General features: G+C 42.7%; 2 protein-coding genes across 5 annotated transcripts in view; one reads left to right on the top strand and one right to left on the bottom strand.

Moving 5' to 3' along the window:
• The window catches only part of abca4b (ATP-binding cassette, sub-family A (ABC1), member 4b), an 82,567-nt gene extending 73,935 nt beyond the window's left edge, over positions 1-8,632 (top strand). Inside the window, exons 46-51 of the mRNA XM_058418235.1 lie at positions 2,138-2,279; positions 2,371-2,505; positions 4,050-4,153; positions 4,633-4,725; positions 7,307-7,556; positions 8,144-8,632. Of these exons, the coding sequence (XP_058274218.1) occupies positions 2,138-2,279; positions 2,371-2,505; positions 4,050-4,153; positions 4,633-4,725; positions 7,307-7,556; positions 8,144-8,269 (850 nt within the window). The 3' untranslated portion in view covers positions 8,270-8,632. The remainder of the gene's footprint in view (positions 1-2,137; positions 2,280-2,370; positions 2,506-4,049; positions 4,154-4,632; positions 4,726-7,306; positions 7,557-8,143) is intronic.
• A 210-nt stretch (positions 8,633-8,842) lies between these two features.
• tecrl2b (trans-2,3-enoyl-CoA reductase-like 2b) overlaps positions 8,843-17,792 on the bottom strand; it is a 25,725-nt gene continuing 16,775 nt past the window's right edge. For 2 of the 4 annotated variants that reach the window (XM_058418725.1, XM_058418729.1), the window contains 9 exons: positions 17,274-17,377; positions 15,185-15,300; positions 14,345-14,450; positions 14,012-14,084; positions 10,873-10,916; positions 10,726-10,783; positions 10,256-10,344; positions 10,076-10,121; positions 8,843-9,914 (listed from right to left, as the gene is read on the bottom strand). In XM_058418725.1, the coding sequence (XP_058274708.1) occupies positions 9,787-9,914; positions 10,076-10,121; positions 10,256-10,344; positions 10,726-10,783; positions 10,873-10,916; positions 14,012-14,084; positions 14,345-14,450; positions 15,185-15,300; positions 17,274-17,377 (764 nt within the window). In that variant the 3' untranslated portion in view covers positions 8,843-9,786. The remainder of the gene's footprint in view (positions 9,915-10,075; positions 10,122-10,255; positions 10,345-10,725; positions 10,784-10,872; positions 10,917-14,011; positions 14,085-14,344; positions 14,451-15,184; positions 15,301-17,273; positions 17,378-17,792) is intronic. The other 2 variants (XM_058418726.1, XM_058418727.1) reach the window with 2 other exon arrangements.

Below are 17,792 nucleotides of genomic sequence, written 5' to 3'. Positions count from 1 at the left end.
GAGACACACACTGAGACACACACTGAGATACACACTGAGACACACACTGAGACACATATTGAGACACACACTGAGACAGACACTGAGACACACTGAGATACACACTGAGACACACACTGAGATACACAATGAGACACACTGAGATACTGAGATGCACACTGAGACACACACAGAGACACTGAGATACACTGAGACACACACTGAGATACACAATGAGACACACACTGAGATACTGAGATACACACTGAGACACACACTGAGATACACACTGAGACACACACTGAACCACTGAGATACACACTGAGATACACACTGAGACACACACTGAACCACTGAGACACACACTGAGATACACACTGGGACACACACTGAACCACTGAGATACACAATGAGACACACACTGAGATACTGAGACACTGAGATACACACTGAGATACTGAGACACTGAGATCCACACTGAACCACTGAGACACACACTGAGATACAAACTGAGACACTGAGATACACACTGAGATCCACACTGAACCACTGAGACACACACTGAGATACAAACTGAGACACTGAGATACACACTGAGACACACACTGAACCACTGAGACACACTGAGATACACACTGAGACACACACTGAGATATACACTGAGACATTGAGATACACACTGAGACACACATTGAACCACTGAGATACACACTGAGACACACACTGAGATATACACCGAGACACACACTGAGATACACACTGAGACACACATGAACCACTGAGATACACACTGAGACACTGAGACACGCACCGAGATACACACAGAGACACACACAGATACACACTGAGACACTGAGACACACACTGAGACACACACTGAGATACACACTGAGACACACACTGAGATACATACTGAGACACACACTGAGATACACACTGAGACACACTCTGAGATACACACTGAGACACACACTGAGATACACACTGAGACACACTGAGATACACACTGAGACAGACACTGAGATACACAATGGGACACACTGAGATACACACTGAGACACACTCTGAGACACACACTGAGACACACACTGAGATACACACTGAGACACACACTGAGACACACACTGAGACACACATTGAGACACACACTGAGACAGACACTGAGACACACTGAGATACACAATGAGACACACACAGAGACACTGAGATACACTGAGACACACACTGAGATACACAATGAGATACACAATGAGACACACACTGAGATACTGAGATACACACTGAGACACACACTGAGATCCACACTGAGATCCACACTGAGACACACACTGAGATACTGAGATACACACTGAGACACACACTGAGATACACACTGAGATACACACTGAGACACACACTGAGATACACACTGAGATACACACTGAGACACACACTGAACCACTGAGACACACACTGAGATACACACTGGGACACACACTGAACCACTGAGATACACAATGAGACAGACACTGAGATACTGAGATCCACACTGAACCACTGAGACACACACTGAGATACAAACTGAGACACTGAGATACACACTGAGACACACACTGAGATACACACTGAGACATTAAGATACACACTGAGACACACACTGAACCACTGAGATATACACCGAGACACACACTGAGATACACACTGAGACACACATGAACCACTGAGATACACACTGAGACACTGAGATACACACTGAGATACTGAGATACACACTGAAACACACACTGAGATACACACTGAGATACTGAGATACACACTGAGACACATACTGAGATACATACTGAGACACACACTGAGACACACACTGAGATACACACTGAGATACACACTGCGATACTGAGACACTGAGATACACACTGAGATACACACTGAGACACTGAGATACACACTGAGATACACAATGAGACACTGAGATACACACTGAGATATACACTGAGACACTGAGATACACACTGAGATACACACTGAGACGCACTGAGATACACACTGAGACACTGAGACACACCCTGATATAAACACTGAGACACTAAGACACACACTGAGACACACTGAGACACGCACTGAGACAGGGAGACAGTAAGTCTCCCTCAGGTCTGTACGTGAATGCTTCTTCCTCTAGTATTCTGACGAACATCCTGGACGTCCATCAGAACATGGGCTACTGTCCTCAGTTCGACGCCGTCGATGAGCTGCTGACTGGCCGAGAGCACCTGTACCTATATGCTCGTCTCCGAGGAGTGCCGGAGTCCGAGATCAGTCGAGTGAGTCCGATCTTATCAATCAGACAGTGGATTGAGGTTAGTGTGTTAAAGTGAGAAAGAGTGACCGCACACTGTCACGTGTGTCCTGCAGGTGGCGCAGTGGTGCGTCGATAAAATTGGCCTCTCAGAGTACGCAGATCTGTGTGCTGGAACTTACAGTGGAGGAAACAAGAGGAAGCTGTCCACTGCCATCGCCATGATCGGCTGCCCTCCTCTATTGCTGCTGGTATTCATCATCATCATCATCATCTTCATCATCATTATATTAATAATAATAATAATAATAATAATAATAATAATATGCTCAATATAAACATTGCAGCAGAGATTAGATTTAAATTATCCAGATGTTGACTGAGTGATGGTTGTACATGTAGTTAGAAGTGAAGCAGCTGCTGAGTTTTGGACTCTGATTGGTGGATCAGGTGTTGATGAATTCTGATTGGTGGATCAGGTGTTGATGAATTCTGATTGGTGGATCAGGTGTTGAATTCTGATTGGTGGATCAGGTGTTGATGAATTCTGATTGGTGGATCAGGTGTTGATGAATTCTGATTGGTGGATCAGGTGTTGATGAATTCTGATTGGTGGATCAGGTGTTGAATTCTGATTGGTGGATCAGGTGTTGATGAATTCTGATTGGTGGATCAGGTGTTGAATTCTGATTGGTGGATCAGGTGGTGATTAATTCTGATTGGTGGATCAGGTGTTGATGAATTCTGATTGGTGGATCAGGTGGTGATTAATTCTGATTGGTGGATCAGGTGGTGATTAATTCTGATTGGTGGATCAGGTGTTGATGAATTCTGATTGGTGGATCAGGTGTTGATGAATTCTGATTGGTGGATCAGGTGGTGATTAATTCTGATTGGTGGATCAGGTGGTGATTAATTCTCATTGGTGGATCAGGTGGTGATGAATTCTGATTGGTGGATCAGGTGTTGATGAATTCTGATTGGTGGATCAGGTGGTGATTAATTCTGATTGGTGGATCAGGTGGTGATTAATTCTGATTGGTGGATCAGGTGTTGATGAATTCTGATTGGTGGATCAGGTGTTGATTAATTCTGACTGGAGGATCAGGTGTTGATGAATTCTGATTGGTGGATCAGGTGTTGATTAATTCTGACTGGAGGATCAGGTGTTGATGAATTCTGATTGGTGGATCAGGTGTTGATGAATTCTGATTGGTGGATCAGGTGGTGATGAATTCTGATTGGTGGATCAGGTGGTGATTAATTCTGATTGGTGGATCAGGTGGTGATTAATTCTCATTGGTGGATCAGGTGGTGATGAATTCTGATTGGTGGATCAGGTGTTGATGAATTCTGATTGGTGGATCAGGTGGTGATTAATTCTGATTGGTGGATCAGGTGCTGATTAATTCTGATTGGTGGATCAGGTGCTGATTAATTCTCTCTAACAGCAGCTCTGACTGTAGCGCAGATTTATATTAATGCACTCATAGTAACAGTGATGTATACAGCACACACTCCAAATAAATAGATTATGATATCTGTATCAGTGTGGTGAAGGAGATGTTTATGTAACATGTGGAAGAAGTCTCCAGTGTCAGAGCGAGAGCTTCATACAGGTGTAAAGTTAATGTGTTTCGTTATTTAACAGATAAATTTGAAGGTGTTAGGAAGTTGTTGTGGTCATGTTGTTATAGGAAAAATACTCCACGCACACACAGGTTTATAAGAGTGATTATTGATCTGTGGTTATTCTGATTATTATGAAGTGTTGACCTCAGTGTTCTGTGTCCAGGACGAACCCACCAGTGGGATGGACCCTCACTCACGCCGCTTCCTGTGGAACGCCATCATGAGCATCATCCGAGACGGAAGAGCTGTAGTTCTGACATCACACAGGCAAGTACACACACACACACACACACACACACACACACACACACACACAGGCAGGATAAAGCATCTAATCTCACCTGAAGCACTTGTGTTCTGATTTAAAATATTCTTGCAATGTGATTTAATTTAAATTAGAATTTGTAATCCAGTTTCTGTAAGCGAGCTGGAGGCAGAGCTGAGCTTCAGCCATGTAGCTCTACAGTAAGATCTGAAGTTGCATCACATTACATCTCACAAAGGGTTTGTGTTAGGGGTTTCCCAGGGAAGAGGGGGTACATACTGATACACTCTTTCATACATTTGTTGTTTTGTCTTGTTTTGTTGTTTTGTTGTTGTTTTGTTGTTGTTTTGGTGTGTGTGGTGTGTCCGAGTCAGACAGCTCTCAGCTCAGAGGTTCTGGGTTTAAATCTGACTCATCCCTGTAAGCATTAAACCACATATTATTAATGGCTCTGTGTGTGTGTGTGTGTGTGTGTGTGCAGTATGGAGGAGTGTGAGGCGTTGTGTACTCGTTTAGCCATCATGGTAAACGGCACATTTAAGTGTCTTGGCACAATCCAGCATCTCAAATACAAGTAAGTTTCTTTATTCTATTTTTACTGTCATGTACAGGTGTGTAGTGATGTACAGGTGTGATGTACAGTTGTGTAGTGATGTACAGGTGTGTAGTGATGTACAGGTGTGATGTACAGGTGTGATGTACAGGTGTGATGTACAGGTGTGATGTACAGGTGTGATATACAGGTGTGATGTACAGTTGTGTAGTGATGTACAGGTGTGTAGTGATGTACAGGTGTGATATACAGGTGTGATGTACAGGTGTGATGTACAGGTGTGATGTACAGGTGTGTAGTGATGTACAGGTGTGATGTACAGTTGTGTAGTGATGTACAGGTGTGATGTACAGGTGTGATGTACAGGTGTGATGTACAGGTGTGTAGTGAAGTACAGGTGTGATGTACAGGTGTGATGTACAGGTGTGTAGTGATGTACAGGTGTGATGTACAGGTGTGTAGTGAAGTACAGGTGTGATGTACAGGTGTGTAGTGATGTACAGGTGTGATGTACAGGTGTGTAGTGATGTACAGGTGTGATGTACAGGTGTGTAGTGATGTACAGGTGTGTAGTGATGTACAGGTGTGTAGTGATGTACAGGTATGATGTACAGGTGTGATGTACAGGTGTGTAGTTATGTACAGGTATGATGTACAGGTGTGTAGTGATGTACAGGTGTGTAGTGATGTACAGGTGTGATGTACAGGTGTGTAGTGATGTACAGGTATGATGTACAGGTGTGATGTACAGGTGTGTAGTGATGTACAGGTGTGATGTACAGTTGTGTAGTGATGTACAGGTGTGATGTACAGGTGTGATGTACAGGTGTGATATACAGGTGTGATGTACAGGTGTGATGTACAGGTGTGTAGTGATGTACAGGTGTGATGTACAGGTGTGATGTACAGGTGTGTAGTGATTTACAGGTGTGTAGTGATGTACAGGTATGATGTACAGGTGTGTAGTGATGTACAGGTGTATAGTGATGTACAGGTGTGATGTACAGGTGTGATGTACAGGTGTGTAGTGATGTACAGGTGTGATGTACAGGTGTGTAGTGATGTACAGGTGTGATGTACAGGTGTGTAGTGATGTACAGGTGTGTAGTGATGTACAGGTGTGATGTACAGGTGTGATGTACAGGTGTGTAGTGATGTACAGGTGTGATGTACAGGTGTGTAGTGATGTACAGGTGTGATGTACAGGTGTGTAGTGATGTACAGGTGTGTAGTGATGTACAGGTGTGATGTACAGGTGTGATGTACAGGTGTGTAGTGATGTACAGGTGTGATGTACAGGTGTGTAGTGATGTACAGGTGTGATGTACAGGTGTGTAGTGATGTACAGGTGTGTAGTGATGTACAGGTGTGATGTACAGGTGTGATGTACAGGTGTGTAGTGATGTACAGGTGTGATGTACAGGTGTGATGTACAGGTGTGTAGTGATGTACAGGTGTGATGTACAGGTGTGTAGTGATGTACAGGTGTGATGTACAGGTGTGTAGTGATGTACAGGTGTGATGTACAGGTGTGTAGTGATGTACAGGTGTGTAGTGATGTACAGGTGTGATGTACAGGTGTGTAGTGATGTACAGGTGTGATGTACAGGTGTGATGTACAGGTGTGTAGTGATGTACAGGTGTGTAGTGATGTACAGGTGTGATGTACAGGTGTGATGTACAGGTGTGTAGTGATGTACAGGTATGATGTACAGGTGTGATGTACAGGTGTGATGTACAGTTGTGTAGTGATGTACAGGTGTGATGTACAGGTGTGATATACAGGTGTGATGTACAGGTGTGATGTACAGGTGTGTAGTGATGTACAGGTGTGATGTACAGGTGTGATGTACAGGTGTGATGTACAGGTGTGTAGTGATGTACAGGTGTGATGTACAGGTGTGTAGTGATGTACAGGTGTGATGTACAGGTGTGTAGTGATGTACAGGTGTGTAGTGATGTACAGGTGTGATGTACAGGTGTGATGTACAGGTGTGATGTACAGGTGTGTAGTGATGTACAGGTGTGATGTACAGGTGTGTAGTGATGTACAGGTGTGATGTACAGGTGTGTAGTGATGTACAGGTGTGTAGTGATGTACAGGTGTGATGTACAGGTGTGATGTACAGGTGTGATGTACAGGTGTGTAGTGATGTACAGGTGTGTAGTGATGTACAGGTGTGATGTACAGGTGTGATGTACAGGTGTGATATACAGGTGTGATATACAGGTGTGATGTACAGGTGTGATGTACAGGTGTGTAGTGATGTACAGGTGTGATGTACAGGTGTGTAGTGATGTACAGGTGTGTAGTGATGTACAGGTGTGATGTACAGGTGTGTAGTGATGTACAGGTGTGATGTACAGGTGTGATGTACAGGTGTGATGTACAGGTGTGTAGTGATGTACAGGTGTGATGTACAGGTGTGATGTACAGGTGTGATGTACAGGTGTGATGTACAGGTGTGTAGTGATGTACAGGTGTGATGTACAGGTGTGATGTACAGGTGTGATGTACAGGTGTGTAGTGATGTTTAGTTCAGGATGCTTCAGATTTTCACAGATCAGATTCAGAAATCTTCAGTTGTGTGTGTGTTCTCAGGTTTGGTGATGGTTATGTGGTGACGATGAAGGTCAAAGGAGCTCGAGCAGGTTCCTGTCCTGACCTCGGTCCCGCTGAAGCCTTCATGGAGAGTAATTTCCCGAGGTGTGTCCAGCGTGAGAAACACTACAACACCCTGCAGTATCATATCTCCTCCTCATCTCTCGCTCGAGTCTTCCAGCTGGTGGCAGAAAATAAACACAAGCTCAACATCGAGGATTACTCCATCTCTCAGACCACGCTGGACCAGGTGACAACAAAACAACACAAACTCTTTATCCACACAGTGTCCATAAACTGAGACACTAAATAATGTGTGAATGACCGCACAAGTTTTTTTAAAAAAAGTTCCTGATAGACACGGTGAAAAAAAAACAAAAAAAGGTGGAAGTGAAAATGATTACCATGTCAGACACATGAAACACAACACACACATAAATGAGTGTAGACGTGTGTGTTTGTGTGTGTGTGTTCATTATGCTGCTGCTGAAGATCAGATACACAGCCAAATCTTTTTTTTAAAGTTTTTAATTATAAAGACTTTCATGGTGTTGGTGGAGCAGACTGAGCTCCTGTAGATGTCGTACTCTGGTACCCGCCCCTCGGTGTGGTTTATTTACACCACACTGACATACAGCTGAAGAATTATTCTTTCAGCATCTGCCCACTGCTTCACATTTTTAAAAGATAAGACAAAACGTCATTTAGTCTCCGTGAGAGACACACGCACTCACACACACACACACTCTCTGTAACTGAAGCAGACTTTTTTATTGTTATGTTTATTTATATGTTTTTATTTCGGAGTGTTTAATGTTCCTGGGTTTGTTCCTGCAGGTGTTTGTGAATTTTGCGAAGCAGCAGTCAGGTGAGGACGATGATGATTATGTCATTCTTCATCCCAGAGCAGCAGGAGCCAGACGAGAAGTGAAAATCTCACCGATTAAAACGTCTTTCACATAATAATGACATCATCAGGACACACCACACACACCGTCTACAAACACACACACGCCACTTGCAGCTTTTAGTGAAATATGTTTCTCTCATTAACACACGAGTGAGTGACTGAGTGACGGCTGATCATTAGATCTGGGATATAATCACGATAACGGAGATGATTCCTGATCCTGTTATTGTGGACAATTTAAATATATTTGATATTGATGATGTCATGAAGACTGGAGCATGACATCACCACAATGACATCATCTGTAAATATGAGCTTTTATTTTTTGCGCTTTTTTATGTCTTTGCATTAACCTGCTGAAGCCGTGCCTGTCTTTACACACACACACACACATACACACACTGCTGCAGCTATGAAGCCAGAATAAAGCTGTTATTACTGTTTACATTCTTCAGGTTTCTTCTCATTATTCTGAGGTTCAGGAGGCAAAACTTCTGAACTTTCTGAACTTTTCGGTCTTTCGGTGGATGAAGGAATGAAGGTGTTGTGTGTTATGTGTTAAAGTGATCTCCTGAGTCTCCACAAGTGACCAGAAACAGAAAGACAGACTCTGGAACAGTTTATATTTTTATTTTCTTGTTGCTTCTGATCAAGGTTTAATGATTGTTTCCAGAATCCACAAACTTTAAACTCTGTAGAAAATGTTGAATTTTATTAAGAATAGAACGACATTTTAGTAAACATTCATCTGTTTGTGGTGTCTCACCACATTCATCTCAGTGACATCAGTTTTCATCCCAGGCGCTCTAATTAGCGTTCCTCTAACAAACATTTTTTCATTTCATTGTCTGTACCCCTTATCCGATCTATACTCGGGCATCAAAGCAGGATACTCCCTGGACAGAGTGCCAACCCATTGCAGGGCACACACACACACATACACTACGGGCAATTTAGAGACTCCAATCAGCCTAGAAGCATGTCTTTGGACTGTGGGAGGAAACCAGAGCACCCAGAGGAAACCCACCAAGCACGGGGAGAACATGCAAACGCCACACACACACACACACACAGTGAGCAGGAGCGAGACTCAAAACCAGGACCCTGGAGCTGTGAGGTGAACATGCTAACCACTAAGCCACCGTGCCGTCATTAACATAAACATGCTTCAATAAATTAAAATAAAAACACAGGTGATGTCACTAGTGAAGAGCGAGAGCTGCATGATTCTCACAGGTTCAGTAGCTAACACTTTATTAATCTCAATCTGCTGTGTGTGTGTGTGTGCGCGCCACCCGCTCGTGTCCGGGTGGTTAGTGATGTTTAGTGTTAGTGTTTAGTGGTGTTGATGTTAATGAGATGTTAGTGTTGGTGTTCTGTAGGGATGAACGCTGTGATGTTTAGTGATGATGATGATGATGATGATGAAGAGATGTTTGGTGTTGATTTTGATGTTGATGTAGATGTTTGGTGTTGATGGAGGGATGAACACTGTGTTTAGTCCTGCCTCTGTATTTTCTGTAAGATAAAGGAGTTTCTGAAAGGGTTCCGTATGCTGTGTCCCAAATCACTAGAGGAAGAGTGGAATAATGGCGCTCCTGAGTTCAGGATATTCCCTAAACTCCTGTATGTAGGTTTTGTGTTTTCCTCGAGCCCAAATGGTCATCTGTACAAACCCGATCACTGTGAACACGGCCACTGCAGAGAAAAATGATGAAGAATAGATGGAATTAATAACTCCAGAGATTCTAGTGTGTGAGAAAGTGTGTGAGAAAGTGTGTGAAAGAGTGTGTGAAAGAGTGTGTGAGAAAGTGTGTGAAAGAGTGTGTGAAAGAGTGTGTGAGAAAGTGTGTGTGAACCTGGAACACACTGCGTCATCACCGTGAAGCTGATCCATGACCCCAACTGCAACCAAAACAACAGAGAATTAATAACAATATAAAGTGTGTGTGCGTGTGTGTGTGCGTGTATGTGCGTGTGTGTGTGTTTGTGTATACTTGTGTGTGTGTGTATATGTACATGTGCTAAGTGTAACATACCTCATATGTGTAGTTTGGACAGGTGACGAAGAAGAAGAGCCAGGTGAAGGGGTTTTTACTCGGGTATGGAATCTGCATCGGCTTCGAGCCTGAAACATCAACTACAGTCTTCATCCATCTGTCTCTCTCTGTCTCTCTCTCTCTCTCTGTCTCTCTCTGTTTCTTTCTATCCCTCTCTCTCTGTGTCTCTCACTCTGCCTCTCTCTGTCTCTCTGTCCCTCTCTCTCTCTCTCTCTCTCTCTGTCTCCCTGTTTCTCTCTCTCTCTCTCTCTCTCTCTTTGTCTCCCTGTTTCTCTCTCTCTCTCTCTCTCTCTCTCTCTCTCTCTCTCTCTCTCTCTCTGTCTCCCTGTTTCTCTCTCTCTCTCTCTCTCTCTCTCTCTCTCTGTCTCCCTGTTTCTCTCTCTCTCTCTGTCTCCCCGTTTCTCTCTCTGTCTCTCTCTCTGTGATGTAATGTTTTATGTTGATCTCACCGTTACAGCTGAGTCGGTTCAGAGTGAGGTGAATGGAGAAGTTTCCACACTCACACACCTGAGAGCAGACAGAGGGTGCAGTGTCACGTAACGGTCAGGGAATCACATCATTCATTAATTATTTCTGTAAGACTTTGGGATACACACCAGAAAGGTAATGAGTGAAGTGTAGATCTGAATTTTTCCGTACACTAATAAAACACAAGAGTAAAATTCAGGAGTTAATGATGTTCGGGTCACTAAGGGTCAAAAGAAGTGCACTACAATAGTGATAGTAGGGAACACTTGGAAAGATAAAAAATAGTAGTGATCAGTAAGTAGTGGACACTAGGTAGTGATCAGTAAGTAATGGACACTAGGTAGTGATCAGTAAGTAGTGGACACTAGGTAGTGATCAGTAAGTAGTGAACACTAGGTAGTGATCAGTAAGTAGTGGACACTAGGTAGTGATCAGTAAGTAGTGGACACTAGGTAGTGATCAGTAAGTAGTGAACACTAGGTAGTGATCAGTAAGTAGTGGACACTAGGTAGTGATCAGTAAGTAGTGGACACTAGGTAGTGATCAGTAAGTAGTGGACACTAGGTAGTGATCAGTAAGTAGTGGACACTAGGTAGTGATCAGTAAGTAGTGAACACTAGGTAGTGATCAGTAAGTAGTGGACACTAGGTAGTGATCAGTAAGTAGTGGACACTAGGTAGTGATCAGTAAGTAGTGAACACTAGGTAGTGATCAGTAAGTAGTGGACACTAGGTAGTGATCAGTAAGTAGTGAACACTAGGTAGTGATCAGTAAGTAGTGGACACTAGGTAGTGATCAGTAAGTAGTGGACACTAGGTAGTGATCAGTAAGTAGTGGACACTAGGTAGTGAGTGGTAATTAGTGAACACTAGGTAGTGATCAGTAAGTAATGGACACTAGGTAGTGATCAGTAAGTAGTGAACACTAGGTAGTGATCAGTAAGTAGTGGACACTAGGTAGTGATCAGTAAGTAGTGAACACTAGGTAGTGATCAGTAAGTAGTGGACACTAGGTAGTGATCAGTAAGTAATGGACACTAGGTAGTGATCAGTAAGTAGTGAACACTAGGTAGTGATCAGTAAGTAGTGGACACTAGGTAGTGATCAGTAAGTAGTGGACACTAGGTAGTGATCAGTAAGTAGTGGACACTAGGTAGTGATCAGTAAGTAGTGGACACTAGGTAGTGATCAGTAAGTAGTGAACACTAGGTAGTGATCAGTAAGTAGTGGACACTAGGTAGTGATCAGTAAGTAGTGGACACTAGGTAGTGAGTGGTAATTAGTGAACACTAGGTAGTGATCAGTAAGTAATGGACACTAGGTAGTGATCAGTAAGTAGTGGACACTAGGTAGTGATCAGTAAGTAATGGACACTAGGTAGTGATCAGTAAGTAGTGGACACTAGGTAGTGATCAGTAAGTAGTGGACACTAGGTAGTGATCAGTAAGTAATGGACACTAGGTAGTGATCAGTAAGTAGTGGACACTAGGTAGTGATCAGTAAGTAGTGGACACTAGGTAGTGATCAGTAAGTAGTGGACACTAGGTAGTGATCAGTAAGTAATGGACACTAGGTAGTGATCAGTAAGTAGTGGACACTAGGTAGTGATCAGTAAGTAGTGGACACTAGGTAGTGATCAGTAAGTAGTGGACACTAGGTAGTGATCAGTAAGTAATGGACACTAGGTAGTGATCAGTAAGTAATGGACACTAGGTAGTGATCAGTAAGTAGTGGACACTAGGTAGTGAGTGGTAATTAGTGAACACTAGGTAGTGATCAGTAAGTAATGGACACTAGGTAGTGATCAGTAAGTAGTGGACACTAGGTAGTGATCAGTAAGTAGTGGACACTAGGTAGTGATCAGTAAGTAGTGGACACTAGGTAGTGATCAGTAAGTAATGGACACTAGGTAGTGATCAGTAAGTAATGGACACTAGGTAGTGATCAGTAAGTAGTGGACACTAGGTAGTGAGTGGTAATTAGTGAACACTAGGTAGTGATCAGTAAGTAATGGACACTAGGTAGTGATCAGTAAGTAGTGGACACTAGGTAGTGATCAGTAAGTAATGGACACTAGGTAGTGATCAGTAAGTAGTGGACACTAGGTAGTGATCAGTAAGTAGTGGACACTAGGTAGTGATCAGTAAGTAGTGGACACTAGGTAGTGATCAGTAAGTAGTGGACACTAGGTAGTGATCAGTAAGTAATGGACACTAGGTAGTGATCAGTAAGTAGTGGACACTAGGTAGTGATCAGTAAGTAATGGACACTAGGTAGTGATCAGTAAGTAGTGGACACTAGGTAGTGATCAGTAAGTAGTGGACACTAGGTAGTGATCAGTAAGTAGTGGACACTAGGTAGTGAGTGGTAAGTAGTGAACACTAGGTAGTGATCAGTAAGTAGTGGACACTAGGTAGTGATCAGTAAGTAGTGGACACTAGGTAGTGATCAGTAAGTAGTGGACACTAGGTAGTGATCAGTAAGTAGTGAACACTAGGTAGTGAGTGGTAAGTAGTGAACACTAGGTAGTGATCAGTAAGTAGTGGACACTAGGTAGTGATCAGTAAGTAGTGGACACTAGGTAGTGATCAGTAAGTAGTGGACACTAGGTAGTGAGTGGTAATTAGTGAACACTAGGTAGTGATCAGTAAGTAATGGACACTAGGTAGTGATCAGTAAGTAGTGAACACTAGGTAGTGATCAGTAAGTAGTGGACACTAGGTAGTGATCAGTAAGTAGTGGACACTAGGTAGTGATCAGTAAGTAGTGGACACTAGGTAGTGATCAGTAAGTAGTGGACACTAGGTAGTGATCAGTAAGTAATGGACACTAGGTAGTGATCAGTAAGTAGTGGACACTAGGTAGTGATCAGTAAGTAGTGGACACTAGGTAGTGATCAGTAAGTAGTGGACACTAGGTAGTGATCAGTAAGTAATGGACACTAGGTAGTGATCAGTAAGTAGTGGACACTAGGTAGTGATCAGTAAGTAGTGAACACTAGGTAGTGATCAGTAAGTAGTGGACACTAGGTAGTGAGTGGTAAGTAGTGGACACTAGGTAGTGAGTTGTAATTAGTGGACACTAGGTAGTGATCAGTAAGTAGTGGACACTAGGTAGTGATCAGTAAGTAGTGGACACTAGGTAGTGAGTTGTAATTAGTGGACACTAGGTAGTGAGTTGTAATTAGTGGACACTAGGTAGTGAGTTGTAATTAGTGGACACTAGGTAGTGAGTTGTAAGTAGTGGACACTAGGTAGTGAGCACTTACTGGGTGTGGTATAAAGAGGATGGTTGATGTAGTACGCTAACCACGCTGCAAATCCCCAATAATATAAACAATTCTGAAAAATAACATTAAACAGCAGTTAGCTCCACCCACAGACTCTGATTGGTTAAAATTAAAATCAAAAGAAATTAAACAAGTCAATCACTTATACTGAAAACCTGTCTGCCTGATTAACACTTTACTGACACACAGACAGACAGAGACAAGCAGACAGACAGACAGACAGGCAGGCAGATAGATAGATAGATAGATAGATAGATAGATAGACAGACAGACAGGCAGACAGACCATAATATGTTAATAATAATGAATGACCAGTGTGATGGTGTGCAGCGGCAGAGTTCCGTGTGAAAAGCGATGGATGAAAATCGTCTCCAGTAATCGCTTTATATAGTGCAGAGTGTGACACACACACGCCAGTCTGCAAAAAAACACACATTACACAGACAGAACACACACACACACACGCCAGTCTGCAAAAAAACACACATTACACAGACAGAACACACACACACACACGCCAGTCTGCAAAAAAACACACATTACACAGACAGAACACACACACACACGCCAGTCTGCAAAAAAAACACACATTACACAGACAGAACACACACACACACGCCAGTCTGCAAAAAAACACACATTACACAGACAGAACACACACACACACGCCAGTCTGCAAAAAAAACACACATTACACAGACAGAACACACACACACGCCAGTCTGCAAAAAAAACACACATTACACAGACAGAACACACACACACACGCCAGTCTGCAAAAAAAACACACATTACACAGACAGAACACACACACACACGCCAGTCTGCAAAAAAAACACACATTACACAGACAGAACACACACACGCCAGTCTGCAAAAAAACACACATTACACAGACAGAACACACACACACACGCCAGTCTGCAAAAAAACACACATTACACAGACAGAACACACACACACACGCCAGTCTGCAAAAAAAACACACATTACACAGACAGGGGACACACACACACTAACCCTTTTGCAAAAAAATCCCAGAAATTAAACAGACAGAACAAATAAACATGCAGACACACACACACACACATGCGCACACACATGCACACTGTACTAAAAACACAAAATAATAATAAAAATAATAACCCTGACCTGACGACAGCGTGTGAACTGCGTGTGTAGTCGTACTCGTGACTGTAGATAAACGGCAGACGATAATAAAACAGCAGATAGATAAAGAGCGGGCCGATGCTTTCTGACAGAAACACCTGCAGTTACACACACACAGGTATGACAGATGTGTGTGGTGGTATGGATGTGTGTACATGTAGTGTTTAGTGTGTAGTGTATTATGAGGGATGTGGTAGTTCAGTGGTGAAGGTGTTGGGCTACTGATCAGATGGTTGTGAGTTTAAATCCCAGGTCCATCAAGTTGCCACTGCTGGGCCCCTGAGCAAGGCCCAGTGTGGTGTGTAGATGTGTCATGTGTAGATGTGTAGTGTGTACATGTGTAAGTGTAGTGTGTAGATGTGTGGTGTGTAGATGTGTAGTGTGTAGATGTGTAGATGTGTCGTGTGTAGATGTGTCGTGTGTAGATGTGTCGTGTGTAGATGTGTCGTGTGTAGATGTGTCATGTGTAGATGTGTAGTGTGTAGATGTGTGGTGTGTAGATGTGTGGTGTGTAGATGTGTGTGTGTAGATGTGTGGTGTGTAGATGTGTAGTGTGTGGTGTGTAGATGTGTAGTGTGTAGATGTGTGTGTGTAGATGTGTGGTGTGTAGATGTGTAGTGTGTAGATGTGTAGTGTGTAGATGTGTGGTGTGTGGTGTGTAGATGTGTAGTGTGTAGATGTGTGTGTGTAGATGTGTGTGTGTAGATGTGTAGTGTGTAGTGTGTAGATGTGTGGTGTGTAGATGTGTAGTGTGTAGATGTGTAGCGTGTAGACGTGTAGTGTGTAGATGTGTAGTGTGTAGTGTGTAGATGTGTGGTGTGTAGTGTGTAGATGTGTGGTGTGTAGATGTGTAGTGTGTAGATGTGTGGTGTGTAGATGTGTAGTGTGTAGTGTGTAGATGTGTGGTGTGTAGATGTGTAGTGTGTAGTGTGTAGATGTGTGGTGTGTAGATGTGTAGTGTGTAGATGTGTGGTGTGTAGATGTGTGGTGTGTAGTGTGTAGATGTGTGGTGTGTAGATGTGTAGTGTGTAGTGTGTAGATGTGTGGTGTGTAGTGTGTAGATGTGTAGTGTGTAGATGTGTAGTGTGTAGATGTGTAGTGTGTAGATGTGTAAGTGTGTAGTGTGTAGATGTGTAGTGTGTAGATGTGTAGTGTGTAGATGTGTGGTGTGTAGTGTGTAGATGTGTAGATGTGTCATGTGTAGATGTGTAGTGTGTAGATGTGTGTGTGTAGATGTGTGTGTGTAGATGTGTGGTGTGTAGATGTGTAGTGTGTAGATGTGTGGTGTGTAGTGTGTAGATGTGTAGTGTGTAGACGTGTAGTGTGTAGATGTGTAGTGTGTAGATGTGTAGTGTGTAAGTGTGTAGTGTGTAGATGTGTGGTGTGTAGATGTGTAGTGTGTAGTGTGTAGATGTGTGGTGTGTAGATGTGTGGTAGATGTGTTGTGTAGTGTAGTGTGTAGTTTAGTGTGTATATGTATTGTGTAGTGTAGTGTGTAGATGTGTGGTGTGTAGTGTGTAGATGTGTAGTGTGTAGACGTGTAGTGTGTAGATGTGTAGATGTGTAGTGTGTAGATGTGTAAGTGTGTAGTGTGTAGATGTGTGGTGTGTAGATGTGTCATGTGTAGATGTGTAGTGTGTAGATGTGTGGTGTGTAGATGTGTGGTAGATGTGTTGTGTAGTGTAGTGTGTAGTTTAGTGTGTATATGTATTGTGTAGTGTAGTGTGTAGATGTGTGGTGTGTAGTGTGTAGATGTGTAGTGTGTAGACGTGTAGTGTGTAGATGTGTAGATGTGTAGTGTGTAGATGTGTAAGTGTGTAGTGTGTAGATGTGTAGTGTGTAGATGTGTAGTGTGTAGATGTGTGGTGTGTAGATGTGTAGTGTGTAGTGTGTAGATGTGTCATGTGTAGATGTGTAGTGTGTAGATGTGTGGTGTGTAGATGTGTGGTAGATGTGTTGTGTAGTGTAGTGTGTAGTTTAGTGTGTATATGTATTGTGTAGTGTGTAGTGTAGTGTGTAGATGTGTGGTGTGGCGTGTATTGTGTAGTGGTGTGTAGTGTGATGTCCACACCATGGTCCAGCCTATCTGAGGCCCAAGGTCATGCAGGAACATGGTGGCCGTCGTCCCCACAGGCAGTTCCTCCAGAACAACATCATCTTTAAGAGCTTTTCCTTCTGAACAGCAGCAGACAGTTACATCAGACATTTACATCAGACATTTACATCAGACTGTAAACATTTACATCAGACATTTACATCAGACTGTAAACATTTACATCAGACATTTACATCAGACATTTACATCAGACATTTACATCAGACTGTAAACATTTACATCAGACATTTACATCAGACTGTAAACATTTACATCAGACATTTACATCAGACTGTAAACATTTACATCAGACATTTACATCAGACTGTAAACATTTACATCAGACATTTACATCAGACATTTACATCAGACTGTAAACATTTACATCAGACATTTACATCAGACTGTAAACATTTACATCAGACATTTACATCAGACTGTAAACATTTACATCAGACATTTACATCAGACATTTACATCAGACTGTAAACATTT

Source organism: Hemibagrus wyckioides, linkage group LG20 (assembly GCF_019097595.1).
Source record: "Hemibagrus wyckioides isolate EC202008001 linkage group LG20, SWU_Hwy_1.0, whole genome shotgun sequence".
In the NCBI taxonomy this organism is placed as follows: domain Eukaryota; kingdom Metazoa; phylum Chordata; class Actinopteri; order Siluriformes; family Bagridae; genus Hemibagrus; species Hemibagrus wyckioides.
This window is presented reverse-complemented; position numbering and strand designations above follow the sequence as displayed.